Source organism: Citrus sinensis, chromosome 5, assembly GCF_022201045.2.
Source record: "Citrus sinensis cultivar Valencia sweet orange chromosome 5, DVS_A1.0, whole genome shotgun sequence".
In the NCBI taxonomy this organism is placed as follows: domain Eukaryota; kingdom Viridiplantae; phylum Streptophyta; class Magnoliopsida; order Sapindales; family Rutaceae; genus Citrus; species Citrus sinensis.
This window is the reverse complement of record NC_068560.1, coordinates 35794807-35808364: the sequence shown is the minus strand read 5'-3', so window position 1 is coordinate 35808364 and position 13558 is coordinate 35794807. Positions and strand designations below refer to the sequence as shown.

The 13558-nt window shown below is 35.8% G+C and overlaps 2 protein-coding genes across 5 annotated transcripts; both read left to right on the top strand.

Annotated features, from left to right (window-relative positions):
- The first annotated feature begins 2331 nt into the window (after window positions 1-2331).
- On the top strand, window positions 2332-4176 carry LOC102609741 (protein DCL homolog, chloroplastic). The gene is made up of 3 exons (XM_006473254.4): window positions 2332-2915; window positions 3030-3144; window positions 3769-4176. The coding sequence occupies exons 1-3, from the start codon at window positions 2536-2538 to the stop codon at window positions 3955-3957; spliced, it is 684 nt and encodes a 227-aa protein (XP_006473317.2). The 5' UTR covers window positions 2332-2535; the 3' UTR covers window positions 3958-4176.
- A 5793-nt stretch (window positions 4177-9969) lies between these two features.
- LOC102608792 (bZIP transcription factor TRAB1-like) lies at window positions 9970-13343 on the top strand. Of its 4 annotated transcripts, none has more exons than XM_025096482.2 (5): window positions 9972-10182; window positions 10428-11687; window positions 12604-12675; window positions 12786-12815; window positions 12918-13050. In XM_025096482.2, exons 2-5 carry the CDS (start codon window positions 10503-10505, stop codon window positions 12921-12923), a joined length of 1293 nt encoding a protein of 430 aa, XP_024952250.2. In that variant the 5' UTR covers window positions 9972-10182; window positions 10428-10502; the 3' UTR covers window positions 12924-13050. The 4 variants fall into 4 exon arrangements, 3 of the variants coding, with proteins under 3 accessions (XP_024952250.2, XP_052298086.1, XP_024952252.2); XM_052442126.1 differs by having other exon boundaries at window positions 9974-10182; window positions 10516-11687; window positions 13010-13343; XM_025096484.2 differs by having other exon boundaries at window positions 9974-10182; window positions 13010-13343.
- The last annotated feature ends 215 nt before the right edge of the window (window positions 13344-13558 follow it).

Below are 13558 nucleotides of genomic sequence, written 5' to 3'. Positions count from 1 at the left end.
TTTGATCGTTGATTATCTCCAGACTTTTTGTACAAGTTATTAATCTCTAATTCAATATATATATTTATAATATTTATTGGACACGTGATGTGGTGTAAGTGATTATTTTTTTTTAACACATCCAAGGTACTCTTAAGTTAATACATTGGCTTGAATTTTAAGAAGTTAATACACTAGCTTGAATTTTAAGTTTCTGATTTGATCATTAATCATCTTTTGACGATTTGTATAAGTTACTAATTTCTAATTCGGAATTCATATTTATAATGTTTGTTGGACACGTGGTGTGGTGTAAGTGACTACACACACACACACACACATATATATATATATATATATATATATGTGTGTGTGTGTGTGTGTGTGTACAGTCACAGAGTACCCATTTTTTGCGTTAATCTTCTTATTACTCCCTGGCTTGAAGTTTAAAACATTTATCAAATACCGTATAATAAACGAATTCCCATTGCATCCAACGGCTGCATTTCTCCTCTGAAGTGTCTTAATATCTACTGTGGATGGTTGGAGGCGTGAGACAGTCAACATTGAGGTGAGACTTGCCGTAACTTTTCGCCATCATTGCTGTAATTTTTTCTCTGATGTGTCTTAATATCTACCATGGATCAGTTGAAAAATCATTACTGTTGTCATACACTGCTGTCATGCCCTCTTAGCCTGAAAAAATCCAAAATGTGAGCAAGATTTTTCATACCCTCTTTTCTTTTCTTTTCTCTCTCTCTCTCTCTTTTCGCCTCCTTATTAACATCCTGTATTGTGAAAAAAGCTTAGGGCAAAATTACATAGCATGATCTTCAGAAAGTATATTCAGTAAATTATTTATGCAGGTTACACTGTTACTGAATCGATAATTGTAAAACTAGTTCAAGTCTCTAAGATCTGTTGGAAATAATTAACAATATGTACCACACACCCATAAGGCCATAATCTACCACTACTACAATTGGCACATGAGATGGTGTTTACGGCTAAGGATCCTCTCCTTACTTGATGAACGATTAAAATTCAGTATTGGATGACAATCAAGTAAATTTTTTCACTAAATTATGAAGGTAAGGAAAGATAAGGAGGAAGATAAATGAAGAAAGGATCATAACTCTCGTGTTTATAACCATTTATATAGAATTCATAAGTCTTGTAATAGAGTCAATAATTAAATAAATTAAGAAAAACAAAATTCGCAAGTTTATGCTTATATCGACTTTATTTTCAATATTTTAACTAATAAGCCTCTTCAGTCATAAAGCTCAGGAATCACCTGTTAAAAGGCCCTAACATATGAGCGTGGTTAGAATAATATGCCAGTTTGAGGAAAGAATAAAACTTTACCAATCATAATCTTTGAAATGCAAAACAAGCTGCTTAGAACAGGTGGTTGAGTGATGAAAATCTTGGACAGCTATTTCCATGGCTGATTTCTGCCCCCTGCCCCATCGAGCATGCCCCAGTATTTTTGGAGTCATTGTCACTGGACATTCATTCTCTCTGGCATTGGCCATGGCTTTGGATCCCACGAACAATAACAGAAGCAAGAGGAAAGAAAGAACATGAGACAACATTTTGCTCTCCATTAAACATTCACCTGAATGACTTGACTCTGTGATCTATCGAAATAAATATTATTCAACTTATGCAAATGTGTTGCAAGTTGCACAGTCCTCCCAGTCACTTCTAACCTTCAAAGAGGTGAAATGAAGTAAATTTTGAAAAATCAAACAACACAAACAAAAATTCTAGCTTATTCTTTTAAGAGTAACAAACTAACAACTGTCATATTAAGCAACCTTATAATTTCTAGTTTTTTTTTTCTTTTTCTTATTGTAAATGATGTTACAAGTTCACAACAATTTATCACATATATAACCCATTTAAGTGATGGATTACACATAATTTGAGTTTAAAAAAATAGATCAATTAAAATGTTATTATTATTATTTTTCAATTCGTTAGTTAAGTTCAACGCAACACAACATACACACATATATATTTTTTGGGTAGTTGTGATGCAATCACCGAGAATAGATAGCACCTGGAATGTATTATTTAGATATTCACCCGTTAATAAGTAATAACTACGTAGATTTAAAAATAATGACAAACTGACTAAGAAGAATAGTTCAAACTTCAAACCAGTAGTTGCAACACAACATTTGCTGAGAAATTTCATTGATGTTAGAAAGAAGCAAATTCGAAATTCACGGTTAATAATAGTGATGGGTGAAGGTCGAATGGGCCTGGATTGGATGGACCAAGGCCCAAACGGCAAAACAAAGAGGTGGACAACTCACAATCACAACTGTGGCTCAGTCACTAAACGCAGCGTAGAGGCAAAATTATCCTGTCAGATTGGTTTTTCCTTTTCCCTTGTCCATTTCCATGGCACTAATTCACTTCACTTGAGTAACCGTTAACTGCTTCTTCTTCCATTGCCAAAAGGTTCACCAAAACCCTAGATACAATGAGTGAGAACTAACGATTGAAACAGACAGAGCTGCAAAATACTATAAAGTTACTAGCATGAGCATGGCTTCCCTTGTTAAACCAACGCCGTTGGTTCACCGTAGCTCCCACAACCACTCAAACCCTACCTCGACCTCGCTCTTTCTATCTCCCGTTATCTTATCCTTTCCATTCTATCGGATGACTTCGTTTCTTCACCTACGTGTCTCTGCAGCCTTAAGATCGGACGGTGATAAAATTGGGAGCCAGGAATCGCAGGGCTTTAATTTGCTTAGGAAACCGGTAGTTTCGCCAGCGAGTAGGGACTTGGATGGAAATTCGGAGAAAGAAGAAGGGGAGAGCGAAGACGATGAGGGATGGATTGACTGGGAGGATAAGATTTTGGAGGACACGGTTCCACTCGTAGGCTTCGTTAGGATGATTCTTCATTCTGGAAGGTAAGTACTAATAAGTATGGCCATTATTGAATTGAAACTGAATGGTTCCCATTTTTTGAAGTAATGTTTAATTATCTGTGTTTATGTTGCCGAATTTGGATATTCTTGTTGCAGATATGAAAGTGGAGTTAGATTGAGTCCAGAGCACGAAAGGACAATACTTGAGAGGTTACTTCCATATCATCCAGAGTTCGAAAAAAAGATTGGCTGTGGAATTGATTACATTACAGTATGTTTCCTTGCTAAGATCACATTCTATTTATAGGCTAAAGTGCTGTTTTTCTTGCGTTACTTTATCCTGCCTTACCCATCAGAATGATTGTCTTCTGGATGCCTTGTATTACTAGTATCGGCAATGATGGTATGGTATCAAGTGTGTTACTATATGCCTTGGCTTCAAATTTCCTGTATTGCTTGTGTAAAAGCATTCGTTAGTTTTCTTTAGTGCAGAAACAACATACAGATAAGTTGGTAATGGTAGTGTCAAGTGTCTGTAGTTGAAAATTTGGGCCAAGTTTTTGGCTTGCTGTCAAATGTTTTGAGAAGATTGAAGTGTTAGTTAACAAAGTCTGGAAGCAATTATTCTCTCAATGTTAAAATGAATTCACTCATGCTTCGTGAAAAATGGTATCTAGGAAACTTATTTATTGAGTTTGGGGATGCAACGGTCTTGCTTAGACTTGATCCCGCAATCCATACAACATGGTATCACAACTTGTGAGCCCTCTGCAGCTGCAGCAATTGTTTTCTCATGTGTAACAATTTATTCTGAGTTAAAATGTCAGCTTCTTCTACTTAATGCAATTGAAGGAATTGTGTTGGATCTCTAAAGTTTCCTATTTCCTGTTGACAGATTGGATATCATCCTGATTTTGAAAGCTCAAGATGTTTGTTCATAGTTCGAAAAGATGGAGAATTGGTTGATTTTTCGTATTGGAAGTGCATAAAGGGCTTGATCAGGAAGAACTACCCACTTTATGCAGATAGTTTTATTCTCAGACATTTCAGATGGCGGCATAGGCAGGGTGGGCGACGGTATTAGTCTAAACTCGTACCACCTCCAATCAATTTTTCTTATTTTTTGAATTATGTAATGTCTATGAGCTCAAATAGTATTTCTGGAGGAAGTTTTTAGGTATCTATGTCCAGAGGGTGGAAGTGAATACTGCAGAATAACTTGATTGGAAATTGGTCTATTTCTTTCACACTAAATGTTTATATGCTCTTAATCCATAGTATATTGTGCTGGGCACAATTCATATTCTGGATTTTCAATTGTTTGGAATGAGCACTCCCTCTCTCTCTCTTAGATTTGGCCAAACTGGACTGAATTATTATTTTTTGGCGTATGATATAATGATGCTTAAGATACCTACAAAAGAGAGTGCCCGGCCTTGAGACGTAGAGTTAACATTTACAAAAAGAATTGTTCTATTGTCAACTGCAAGGAAAAATCAAAATAAAAAATAAAAACTGAACTAAGGCTATAAGTTTATGATTCTACATGTTTAGATGCGCTACAATATTCTTCATATAAGAAGTTTGAAAACTATGTCCACTTGGCAATCCTCTGCATGCAGAATTCAGTTGCCTAAGTTTGTCTGCAACTGATGAACCTACCTAGTACCACACCTAGCCATAAGCATGGTTTCTTTGCAATTGTGATTCCAACTAACCCAACCCTAGTCATTAGCAATTAGCTAGATTTAAATTCAGAGTTGTTAAAATGCAAACGCTGTTACAGATCTCTAGAGAAGGGAGGTTATTACTTTTGGGCTTCTTTGGCCACTGCTTCTCTTCCCAGGAGTGCATGTGTTGCTAAGACATTTTTTTAAAGCTGTTTGGGTTTCATCAAGCAGAGGTAATTAAATTTAAAGAATTTCCTTTGATTAAGTTTAACAAAATTTTGATGAAATTAAGGATTTGAGAGCTGGTAAAAAGGTTAACTTTTAGAAAACAAAATAGGTTTGGTTCTTTCAGGAGGATTATTGTGACTTGTCAGTGTAATTGTTAGCATATTTGTTTGCCCTTTAGAAAATTAGTGGTATTGGATTGAAAAAGATATTCACAAATTACAAATCGATCCAGTGTGATAGGACTTTTAATGTAAAGGATTCAATTCAATACTATCAAGTGACAGAAAGTCAGTCAAATTAGATCAGTTGATTTGATTTGTTTCGACTGGAATCCAAAACACCTATGCGCGCAGAGAGTATGTATTTGAATTCCACTATTTGCTGGTGGGCTATGTATTTGAATTCCACTGTTTGCAGGTGGGCTAAGCTTCGTATTCTTGTTGGCTAAGGTTAAACGTATGCCAGTTTAGAGTTGTTTTTTTGATAGGGCCAGTTTAGAGTTGTTAAACGAAGCAATGAATTAATGTTTAATAAAGCAATTGCTAGGCCGGGTAAAAGTTGATGTGATTCATTGACAAAGCGCGAATCCACGCTGTAAAAATAATTGTCAGATCACCAGGTCAGTCGGTTTGTGAATAGGTCAGCCCATTAAAACTTATTTGATAAGGGTCGGATTTAAGTTGAAGCTCAAATAATATTTAATAAATTTTATAATTTTACATTTTCGAACAATAAATAAATTGACTACTTAAGTAAAGTCACAACAAACCTTCAAATTTCTATGTGTTTATTGTAAAATTTGAAGTCACTGTTGTATATTTACATCTTTCATGTAAAGTAATTCTCCTTCTATAATTTTTTTCTCTTAAGATTTTAATCAATCACATCAATGCCTAGAACTAAATAGTTGACATTTTTTATATTATTTGATGATGTTAAACATGAAGAACATTAATATTTTCTTTTATTTAGTATTATATTCTTAAAGAACTTTGTTTTACAAATATCTATTTTTGTTTTAAACTAGACATATAATATTTAAAATTAGGGAGTTAAATGAGCTGATTTGAGTAATACGATAATAATATCAATTGGGTTGGAATTTTTTTTTTTTTTGACCTAATAAATTAATAGGCGGGTTCAAATATGTGTAATTTAATACAATATAATAAAAAATATAATACGAAACTACTTAAATACGATCTATTGTCAGTTCTAGCATTTACACGTGGGCTAACTTTCATATTCTTGTTGGCTCTCCGCGTTGGAAAATTGAGAGGCTCCCTTTGTGAAAACAGATGCTGCGGTTACCGGCTTAGGATGCTGAGGATCCAAAAACGCACCACGTGTAGGAAGCGACAACGCAGGCATTGGTTGGACGGCTGTTGAGTTAATGTGGAGCGCACAAGGTCCATTTATTTGCTTTCTATGGCATAATAACTCGACACGTGATCCTCACATTTTCCTGGACGTCAACCCACTAACCTATTAACGAAGGGCTAAAGCTCCCAATTTTCTAGAACAAATTTTGATCGTATATGACGAAATGTAATCGATTTTGACGTCCATGTGAACAAATGATTAATCAAATTTGGGCAAGAGGGGATGTTACTTCAGGCTTTTATCTTGCTGTTACATGGTGTTATTTTATATAATTCTTTTGAATTATCTGACCGTACCTTTCACAGACATTTTAGGTGGCAAGGACTTTCATTCATTTAGTAATGGTAAATTATGTGCAGTGCGCCTAGTGAGCAATCTCGTTGGCAGAATTTTGTTGTGGGCTCACAACATTCAATGAGAGCTCGCCAGGCATCTAACTGCTTCATTTCATTTACAATTATTTGCAGTCTTAATTCTCAAAAAAGAAATTAAAAAGTTTACTGCACTCACTTAATGGGCGTGATAATAAAACAGTTTGTATTTGTGTAAAAGATGGCTTAAATCTTCAAACAACCAACCCCACATCTTTACCTTCATTTTAAATAATCTATTTTGGATTATGTGATAAAGGCCAGAATAGCAACTTTTTTCCCGTTTTGGTCTTTTTGGGCTGTTGGCTTTGGGTGAAAAAGATTACCAAACTTCAATTAATTGGATATTTTGCGTTTTCTCTAACATAAATTATCGATCACTCCAATTTTGTAATATTGACTTAATCGCTCGAAAACTGAAGGCCATACAATTACAACCGCATGTCCATCGTACTGCACCGTCTTTTATTAATTTATAATTAATAATTAGACTTTGTTAAATAGCATGTACGATCATGCCGGAATGAATTAAATATCAAGGACAATAATGTCACAAAATATATTGTAAGGGCTTTAACTAGACATCAGAAAATCTAATCCTCTTCGTCGGTGGAAATTAGGTGAGACATTAGATATGCCTTGGTCTTGGACTGTCGATCATCATCATCATCATCATCATCATCATCATCGCTCATAGTCATGCATGCTGTCCAATCAAGCAAATTCCAACACTCATCTTCCTCCCACTCATTATTCAATTGCGTGTACCACACGGCCTCATTAAAATTACAGAAAGTGACCGCCACGACCGCAAGCAGATCTATTATTGAGAACGCGTAACCACTGTTCCCGTACCCAATGAGGAAAGGGGCACTGGGTAATAAATAGCATTGGGTTGCCTGGTGTTTAAAATTATTACAAATTGTAGTACAGTTTTGTATTTTTTTTCACGTGAGTCCCGGCATTATGGGGTATCAATGAAACGCTAATGTTTAATGGGCAAAGTAGGAAATTTATGCTTACACTTTTCTCTTCTTTTTATTTTTAAATTTTTGTTTCAATCGCGTGCAGTGGTCGTTGATAGCTGAAGAAAATGGAGAATTAAAAATCCTTAGCCGTTCTATTTTAGGTAATGTTTTGTCTACGATATTATCCAATAATCGATGTTTGATGTTCTCACGGGTCTATACCATTTCAATATAAATGGATAAGGATCCTAATCACCTAATTTAACGATAAATAGTTATAACTGGTGGGTATTGTTTTTTTGGGGCACTATGCAATTTTAGTCCGTGGAATTGTGGACACTCACTTGGGGCGTGTTGCAACCGTTGCAACATACCCCTATTTTGTTTTTACCGTTAGATAGAATGGAAGAAAAATCCAACGGCTGTAATGGGATGGGTGGTAAAAATAGTTGGCCACGTGTAAAAAAAAAGATTTGAGATTATAATTACATCACCGGTTTCTCTTTATTTGCATTCTTTTTTTCATCCCCCCCCCCCCCCCCCCCACCCTTCTGCTTCTCTTGATATGTATCCCGGCTCTCACCATCACGCCACCAACATTCACCATCGATTTCTTCCAAAGTTCCACCATCATAAAATTTGATCAAAATCAATTTAATACCACCAAATTTTGGCTTTCAAAACATAAACAATAACAATTTCTTTACTTACTAATGTCAATCAGCGGAAAAATCTCAAAATAAAAATAAGCGCTAAAATATCTAACGTTATTAAAGTTCAAAGAAAATTATCTTTTCAATTCATTGGTGTTCAATTATCTAATCACCCTATCTATACTTTTAAATCAATTGCTCAAAATTTAAAAACTCACATGTGGATAGGAGTGGGTAAACCCAATCCCATCTAATAGATTCAACCCAATCAAACTCGTGCAACTAAATTTGGATGGGTTGATTGCATTGATTTTTTTCAAGCTAATTAATAATTTGATTGAGTTGATTTCATGTTAAATTGTTAATGAACTCATATGACCCAACACAACCTAATAATAATGAAAATAATAGTAAAATTAATGCCAACTGTCAACCTCCCTTTTTATTCTTTTATAAAAGAGACTATTTTTAATTTATCTTTGTTAAACTTGACATTGATTGAATTCTCTTGATCCAAAAATGTAGAAATCAAATTGAATTTTTACTAAAAGTAAGTTGACAAATTTTTAAACATTATATCATATAGTTTTTTTTTGTTAATAGAAAATCCTTATTTTTGTCGCTTTGTTTATTGGTGAATTTTTAGGTACAACGAACAACATTTAATATCATAATAGAGAATTACTTTATCTTTTTTTTTACTATTTGAATTAATTTTAAGTACCAAATAATTTTTTTAATCTTTTTCTATGTTTTAATTTTTTTAATTTTTAATTTCAATAACCTGATCAATTCAACCCAACCCAACTCAATCTGATGATTTAAGAGTTTGATTGGTTTTGGGTTGAATATATTTTTTTAATTGGGTTAAGTTGAATTTTTATCAACTTAATCAATAGTGGGTTGGGTTGAGTTTCATGAATCTAATCCAACCCAACACAATCCTACCCCTACATGTGGACATGTACCATGATTGAACTGAAAGACCCGATTTCCAATTTAATTGCTATTAACTCAATGAAAAATATAACATTGAGGGATCATGTACAAATGTGAAAGTCACTTCAATTATAAACATAGTTGACGATAAGAGTTTGTGTTTGCATAAATTGTTTTTGTTTTCAACTTTATATTTTCTTTTGGATATTTCATTTTCGCGTTTTCTTCATAAAATTAATACAATTATTATTAATTACTCAAATTGTCATCATTATTCTTTTAAAAAAGGCAGGCCAGAAGACTTTTCCGGAGATATGATGTTCCTCGTGTTAAATAACAGTAAAACTAGCGAACATAGTAAGGGCGGCCGGTAAATGTTCCAAAAGAGGAAAAACGTGAAATCCAATAAAATGGACCTAAAAAATAGGGATACTTTCGACCAATAACGATGGCTCTTATTCTTTTTGCCCAATCGGACGCCAGTGATAATATCTCAAGATTTTTGTCGCGTCGTCTCCACGGTTTTCACGCGCACGATTCGGATAGGTAATAGATTAATTGGGCTCACAAAATGTTCGCCATTCAGACGAAAATGCCCCTGACTCGCCTCTGACCCCGAGTGCGCATTTTGCTCCTCAGCTCCAGTCAGTGCACTATCAAACCAACAACCACTACAGTACAAAGTCATGCAAAGCGCAGGATCCAACTGCTCATTTCTCGCTACGCGGGCCGTTCAGATTCTCCCATGTAGCAAAATATTATTGGCTGCAACGTCAAATCGGTACCTCCTACCCCATCCTCATTGGTCCACGTCGCAAACGCCAGCTGGCCCACTACAAATGTAATTATAAACATAAGCAAATATAAAATGATTAAAAATCCAATCTGCATGTCTTAAAAGCAAAAAAATAGGTAGAGATAATCGACACTTGGCGCTTATAGCAAGCCCTAACACGCGAAGAAGGAGGAAGCAAGACGCAGCCAAAGAAGCCACTGGATTTACCCCTGCGAAAAATAAAAAGAGAGGAAAAAAGGGACAAAAAAGTTTCATTAATTAAATTAAAATCACTGAGAAAAAAAGCGCAAAAATCCAGAAGGTAATTGAACTCCTCTCTCTTCTTTATATTGTATGTTTACTTGTTTAGTTTTGAAATAAGAATGTTATTAAGCAGTTCGTTTGATTAATCAGCTATAGGTTTGCTCTTCTTAATATGCTGCATAGTTTGATCTCCTATAATCCGTTCTTTGTCAAATTTTGCTCGATTTGTTATGTAATCCAGTTAGGGTTTTGAACTGCGTTTTGATATATTAATTGTTTATGCTTTTGAATTCTGAAATTTAGTTGAAAAGGGGACTAGAAGTGTGAAGTGCATCAGATTCATTTTCATTGGGGTATAAGATTCTTAGCTTTTAATCAATGTTTGCTTCAGATACCCATCTAATGGGGAGTAACATCAACTTCAAGAACTTCAGTAACGAACCACCAAATGACGTCGGTAAACCGCCGGGGAATATTCCGTTAACAAGGCAATCATCGGTGTATTCGTTAACATTTGAGGAGTTCCAAAATACTGTAGGTGGGATGGGTAAAGATTTTGGGTCAATGAATATGGATGAGTTGTTAAAGAATATATGGAGTGCTGAAGAAACACAGAATATGGTAGCCTCTTCTAGTGGAAACCAACCGGATTGTACTAATGGTTTGCAAAGACAAGGTTCATTAACCTTGCCAAGAACTTTGAGTCAGAAGACTGTGGATGAAGTGTGGAAAGATATTTCTAAGGAGTATAGTTTGAAGGATGGGATAGCTGGTGGCAGTGGTGTTGGTGGTCAAGGACCGAATAATATGCCGCAGGCACAGAGGCAGCAGACTTTGGGGGAAATGACGTTGGAGGAGTTTTTGGTGAGAGCTGGCGTTGTTAGGGAGGATTTGCAGTTTGGTGGTGGTGTTGGTGGCAAGGTTAATGGTAATAGTGGGCTTTTTGGTGATTTATCACGGTCAGCTAATAATACTGGAATGGGAATTGGGTTTCAGCAGATGGGTAAGGGTGCAAGTCTGATGGGAAATCGTAACTTGGAGACTGGTAATCAGATTAATATTCAGTCTTCGAATTTGCCTTTGAATGTTAATGGGGCTAGAATGAATCAACATCCCCTGGCTCGGCAGCAGCATAACCAGCAGACACAGCAACAGCCACAACAGCCACAAATATTTCCCAAGCAGCCTGCTATGGCGTATGCTACTCAGATGCCTTTACAGAGTAGTCCAGGAATTAAGAGCGGAATTGTGGGAGTAGGTGATCAGGCAATGAATGGTAATTTGATTCATGGTGGTGCACTTCAGGGTGGAGGGATGGGAATGGTTGGTTTGGGAGCTCCTCCTGTAGGCGTTTCTTCGGGGTCTCCTGCAAACCAGTTGTCATCAGATGGGATTGGGAAGAGTAATGGGGATACTTCTTCAGTGTCGCCGGTTCCTTACATGTTCAATGGAAGTTTAAGGGGGAGGAGATTCAATGGGAATGTGGAGAAGGTTGTTGAGAGGAGGCAGAGGAGAATGATAAAGAACAGAGAGTCAGCTGCAAGGTCTCGGGCTCGTAAGCAGGTAAAATTTTGTTTGATATATTTATAATCTACTATTTGTTTATGCCTATGGCTTTAAATCTGAGTGATTCGGTGTTTGCTGCTGTACCTTTTTATGCTGGTAGTGCTGTCTGTTAACTTAATAGAGCATTTGGATAGTCCATGATGCATGATTAAATTAAATGAACATGTGAAATGATTACTTATCGGTTTGTTTGAACAATCCCATGAGTTTTGACTTACTTGATGTTCTCATGGTCATGCGATTGCTGAAATATCCATCATATGCACTAGGAGTTGTTGCTGAAAAAATAGTTGGTGTCTGTTTAAATTCATTTTTGATAAACTCGTACTGCCTAACAGCCTAACTTTATTAACTTTAGGTTTATAACAGTTGAGAAACTTGTCTTTCTTTAAAGATTTACTTTGAGGTCAGGATTAAATAATTATTGAAGAACGAAAGAAACACAAATAAATGACACCAAGAGCATAACAAGTGATTGACAAGTTTCCTCTTCTTGCCGCTCCATAAATTTTGCTAGCCATTAACCTTCTGCTTTTATCATCTATGGACATGCTGCATCCTAAACTTCATGAAAGATTATGCGGCAGAATGATAATGTGCTAGCAACCTGACATGATCAGAGATGAAAGATTTTGAGAAGTCAAGGTCATGAGAAGTTTTAAGGATCCAGGTTGTTGCAAGGTAATGGAACATTGTTTGAGGAACATAAAATCCGGCAATAGTTGTATTGTGTCGACATCAATTAAGAGGATGATTAACTTTTTAACATTTTAGCTGATTGCTCCTTTGGATAAAGCAAAATAGAGAGGCAACAGAAATTACTCTATTCAATGATGAAATTATTTGTGTTCTTTTGTTGTCTCAGGATGTGTGATGAATGCTTGTCTTATTTTCTTTTTTGTTTTTGTGCTAGGCTTATACTATGGAATTGGAAGCAGAAGTTGCAAAGTTAAAAGAAGAGAACGAAGAATTACGGAAGAAACAGGTAGGTTTCATTTTCATGTGTATACAATGTGCATACACGCGTGCACTTGGAATTAATGGCTGTGGTAAGTTGTCTGCTAATTCTCATTTACTGTACTTTCATTACTGCAGGATGAAATGATGGAAATGCAGAAAAATCAGGTAAAAAAAGTTATTTTCCTTGTTCTTTTTCCATTTATCCGAAAAATCTCTCTTGTAAACACACAAACACAAACCTTTTGTCTTTGTTTCTCTCTTTCTCAGATATGACAACAATGCAGTTTCTTGGTATTCTTTAATGAATTTACGGATTTGAAGTTGAGTGACTCTAAAAGTCTGTATTCATTCAATGGCAGGTCTTGGAGATGATGAATATGCAACAGGGAGGCAAGAGACGGTGCTTGAGACGGACACAGACTGGTCCATGGTAAAGTGGAAAGGGCGGGCTTGTGATTTTGTGCTTGAAGATAATGTATGCTAGTGGTTGGCTGTACATATTTTGAGGCAGACACTTGGTTCAGTTGTAGATTAAAGAGAATAATATTGTAGTGTGCTGTAGATTTTTTATCTTCCAATATTAGCCTCTCTTCCGAGCATCATGATTGGCTAGGAGAAGAGAAGCAAAATATTTGGCCCTTAGTTATCTGTCGTTTGACATATATTTCAGAGCTTGTCCAGATCGTTAACTTATCGTTTCTCGAAACATTTTTCTGTATTGCAGCTTCTTGTTTACTGTGTCTAGGAATGTTTGCGATTTCTTTTCACCGACATATGCTGTCCGACAGGTGGATGTGAAGCGGTACATCAGGAGAAGTTTGCTTATTTTATTGTTTTTCCGAAATTCTTTCAAATTGAAGGTCTAACCCGGAAACTTGGCGTCCGTTGTGGTCGGGGTGGGCGACCTT

What these genes read in the sequence shown, in the direction of transcription:
- LOC102609741 (XM_006473254.4), top strand. Translation starts at nt 2,536, where the DNA reads ATGAGCATGGCTTCCCTTGTTAAACCAACGCCGTTGGTTCACCGTAGC. An exon ending in ATGATTCTTCATTCTGGAAG is followed by an intron (nt 2,916 to 3,029) that starts GTAAGTACTAAT and finishes TTCTTGTTGCAG; the next exon opens with ATATGAAAGTGGAGTTAGAT. An exon ending in GTGGAATTGATTACATTACA is followed by an intron (nt 3,145 to 3,768) that starts GTATGTTTCCTT and finishes TCCTGTTGACAG; the next exon opens with ATTGGATATCATCCTGATTT.
- LOC102608792 (XM_025096484.2), top strand. Translation starts at nt 10,503, where the DNA reads ATGTTTGCTTCAGATACCCATCTAATGGGGAGTAACATCAACTTCAAG. An exon ending in GGTCTCGGGCTCGTAAGCAG is followed by an intron (nt 11,688 to 12,603) that starts GTAAAATTTTGT and finishes TTTTTGTGCTAG; the next exon opens with GCTTATACTATGGAATTGGA. An exon ending in TGGAAATGCAGAAAAATCAG is followed by an intron (nt 12,816 to 13,009) that starts GTAAAAAAAGTT and finishes ATTCAATGGCAG; the next exon opens with GTCTTGGAGATGATGAATAT.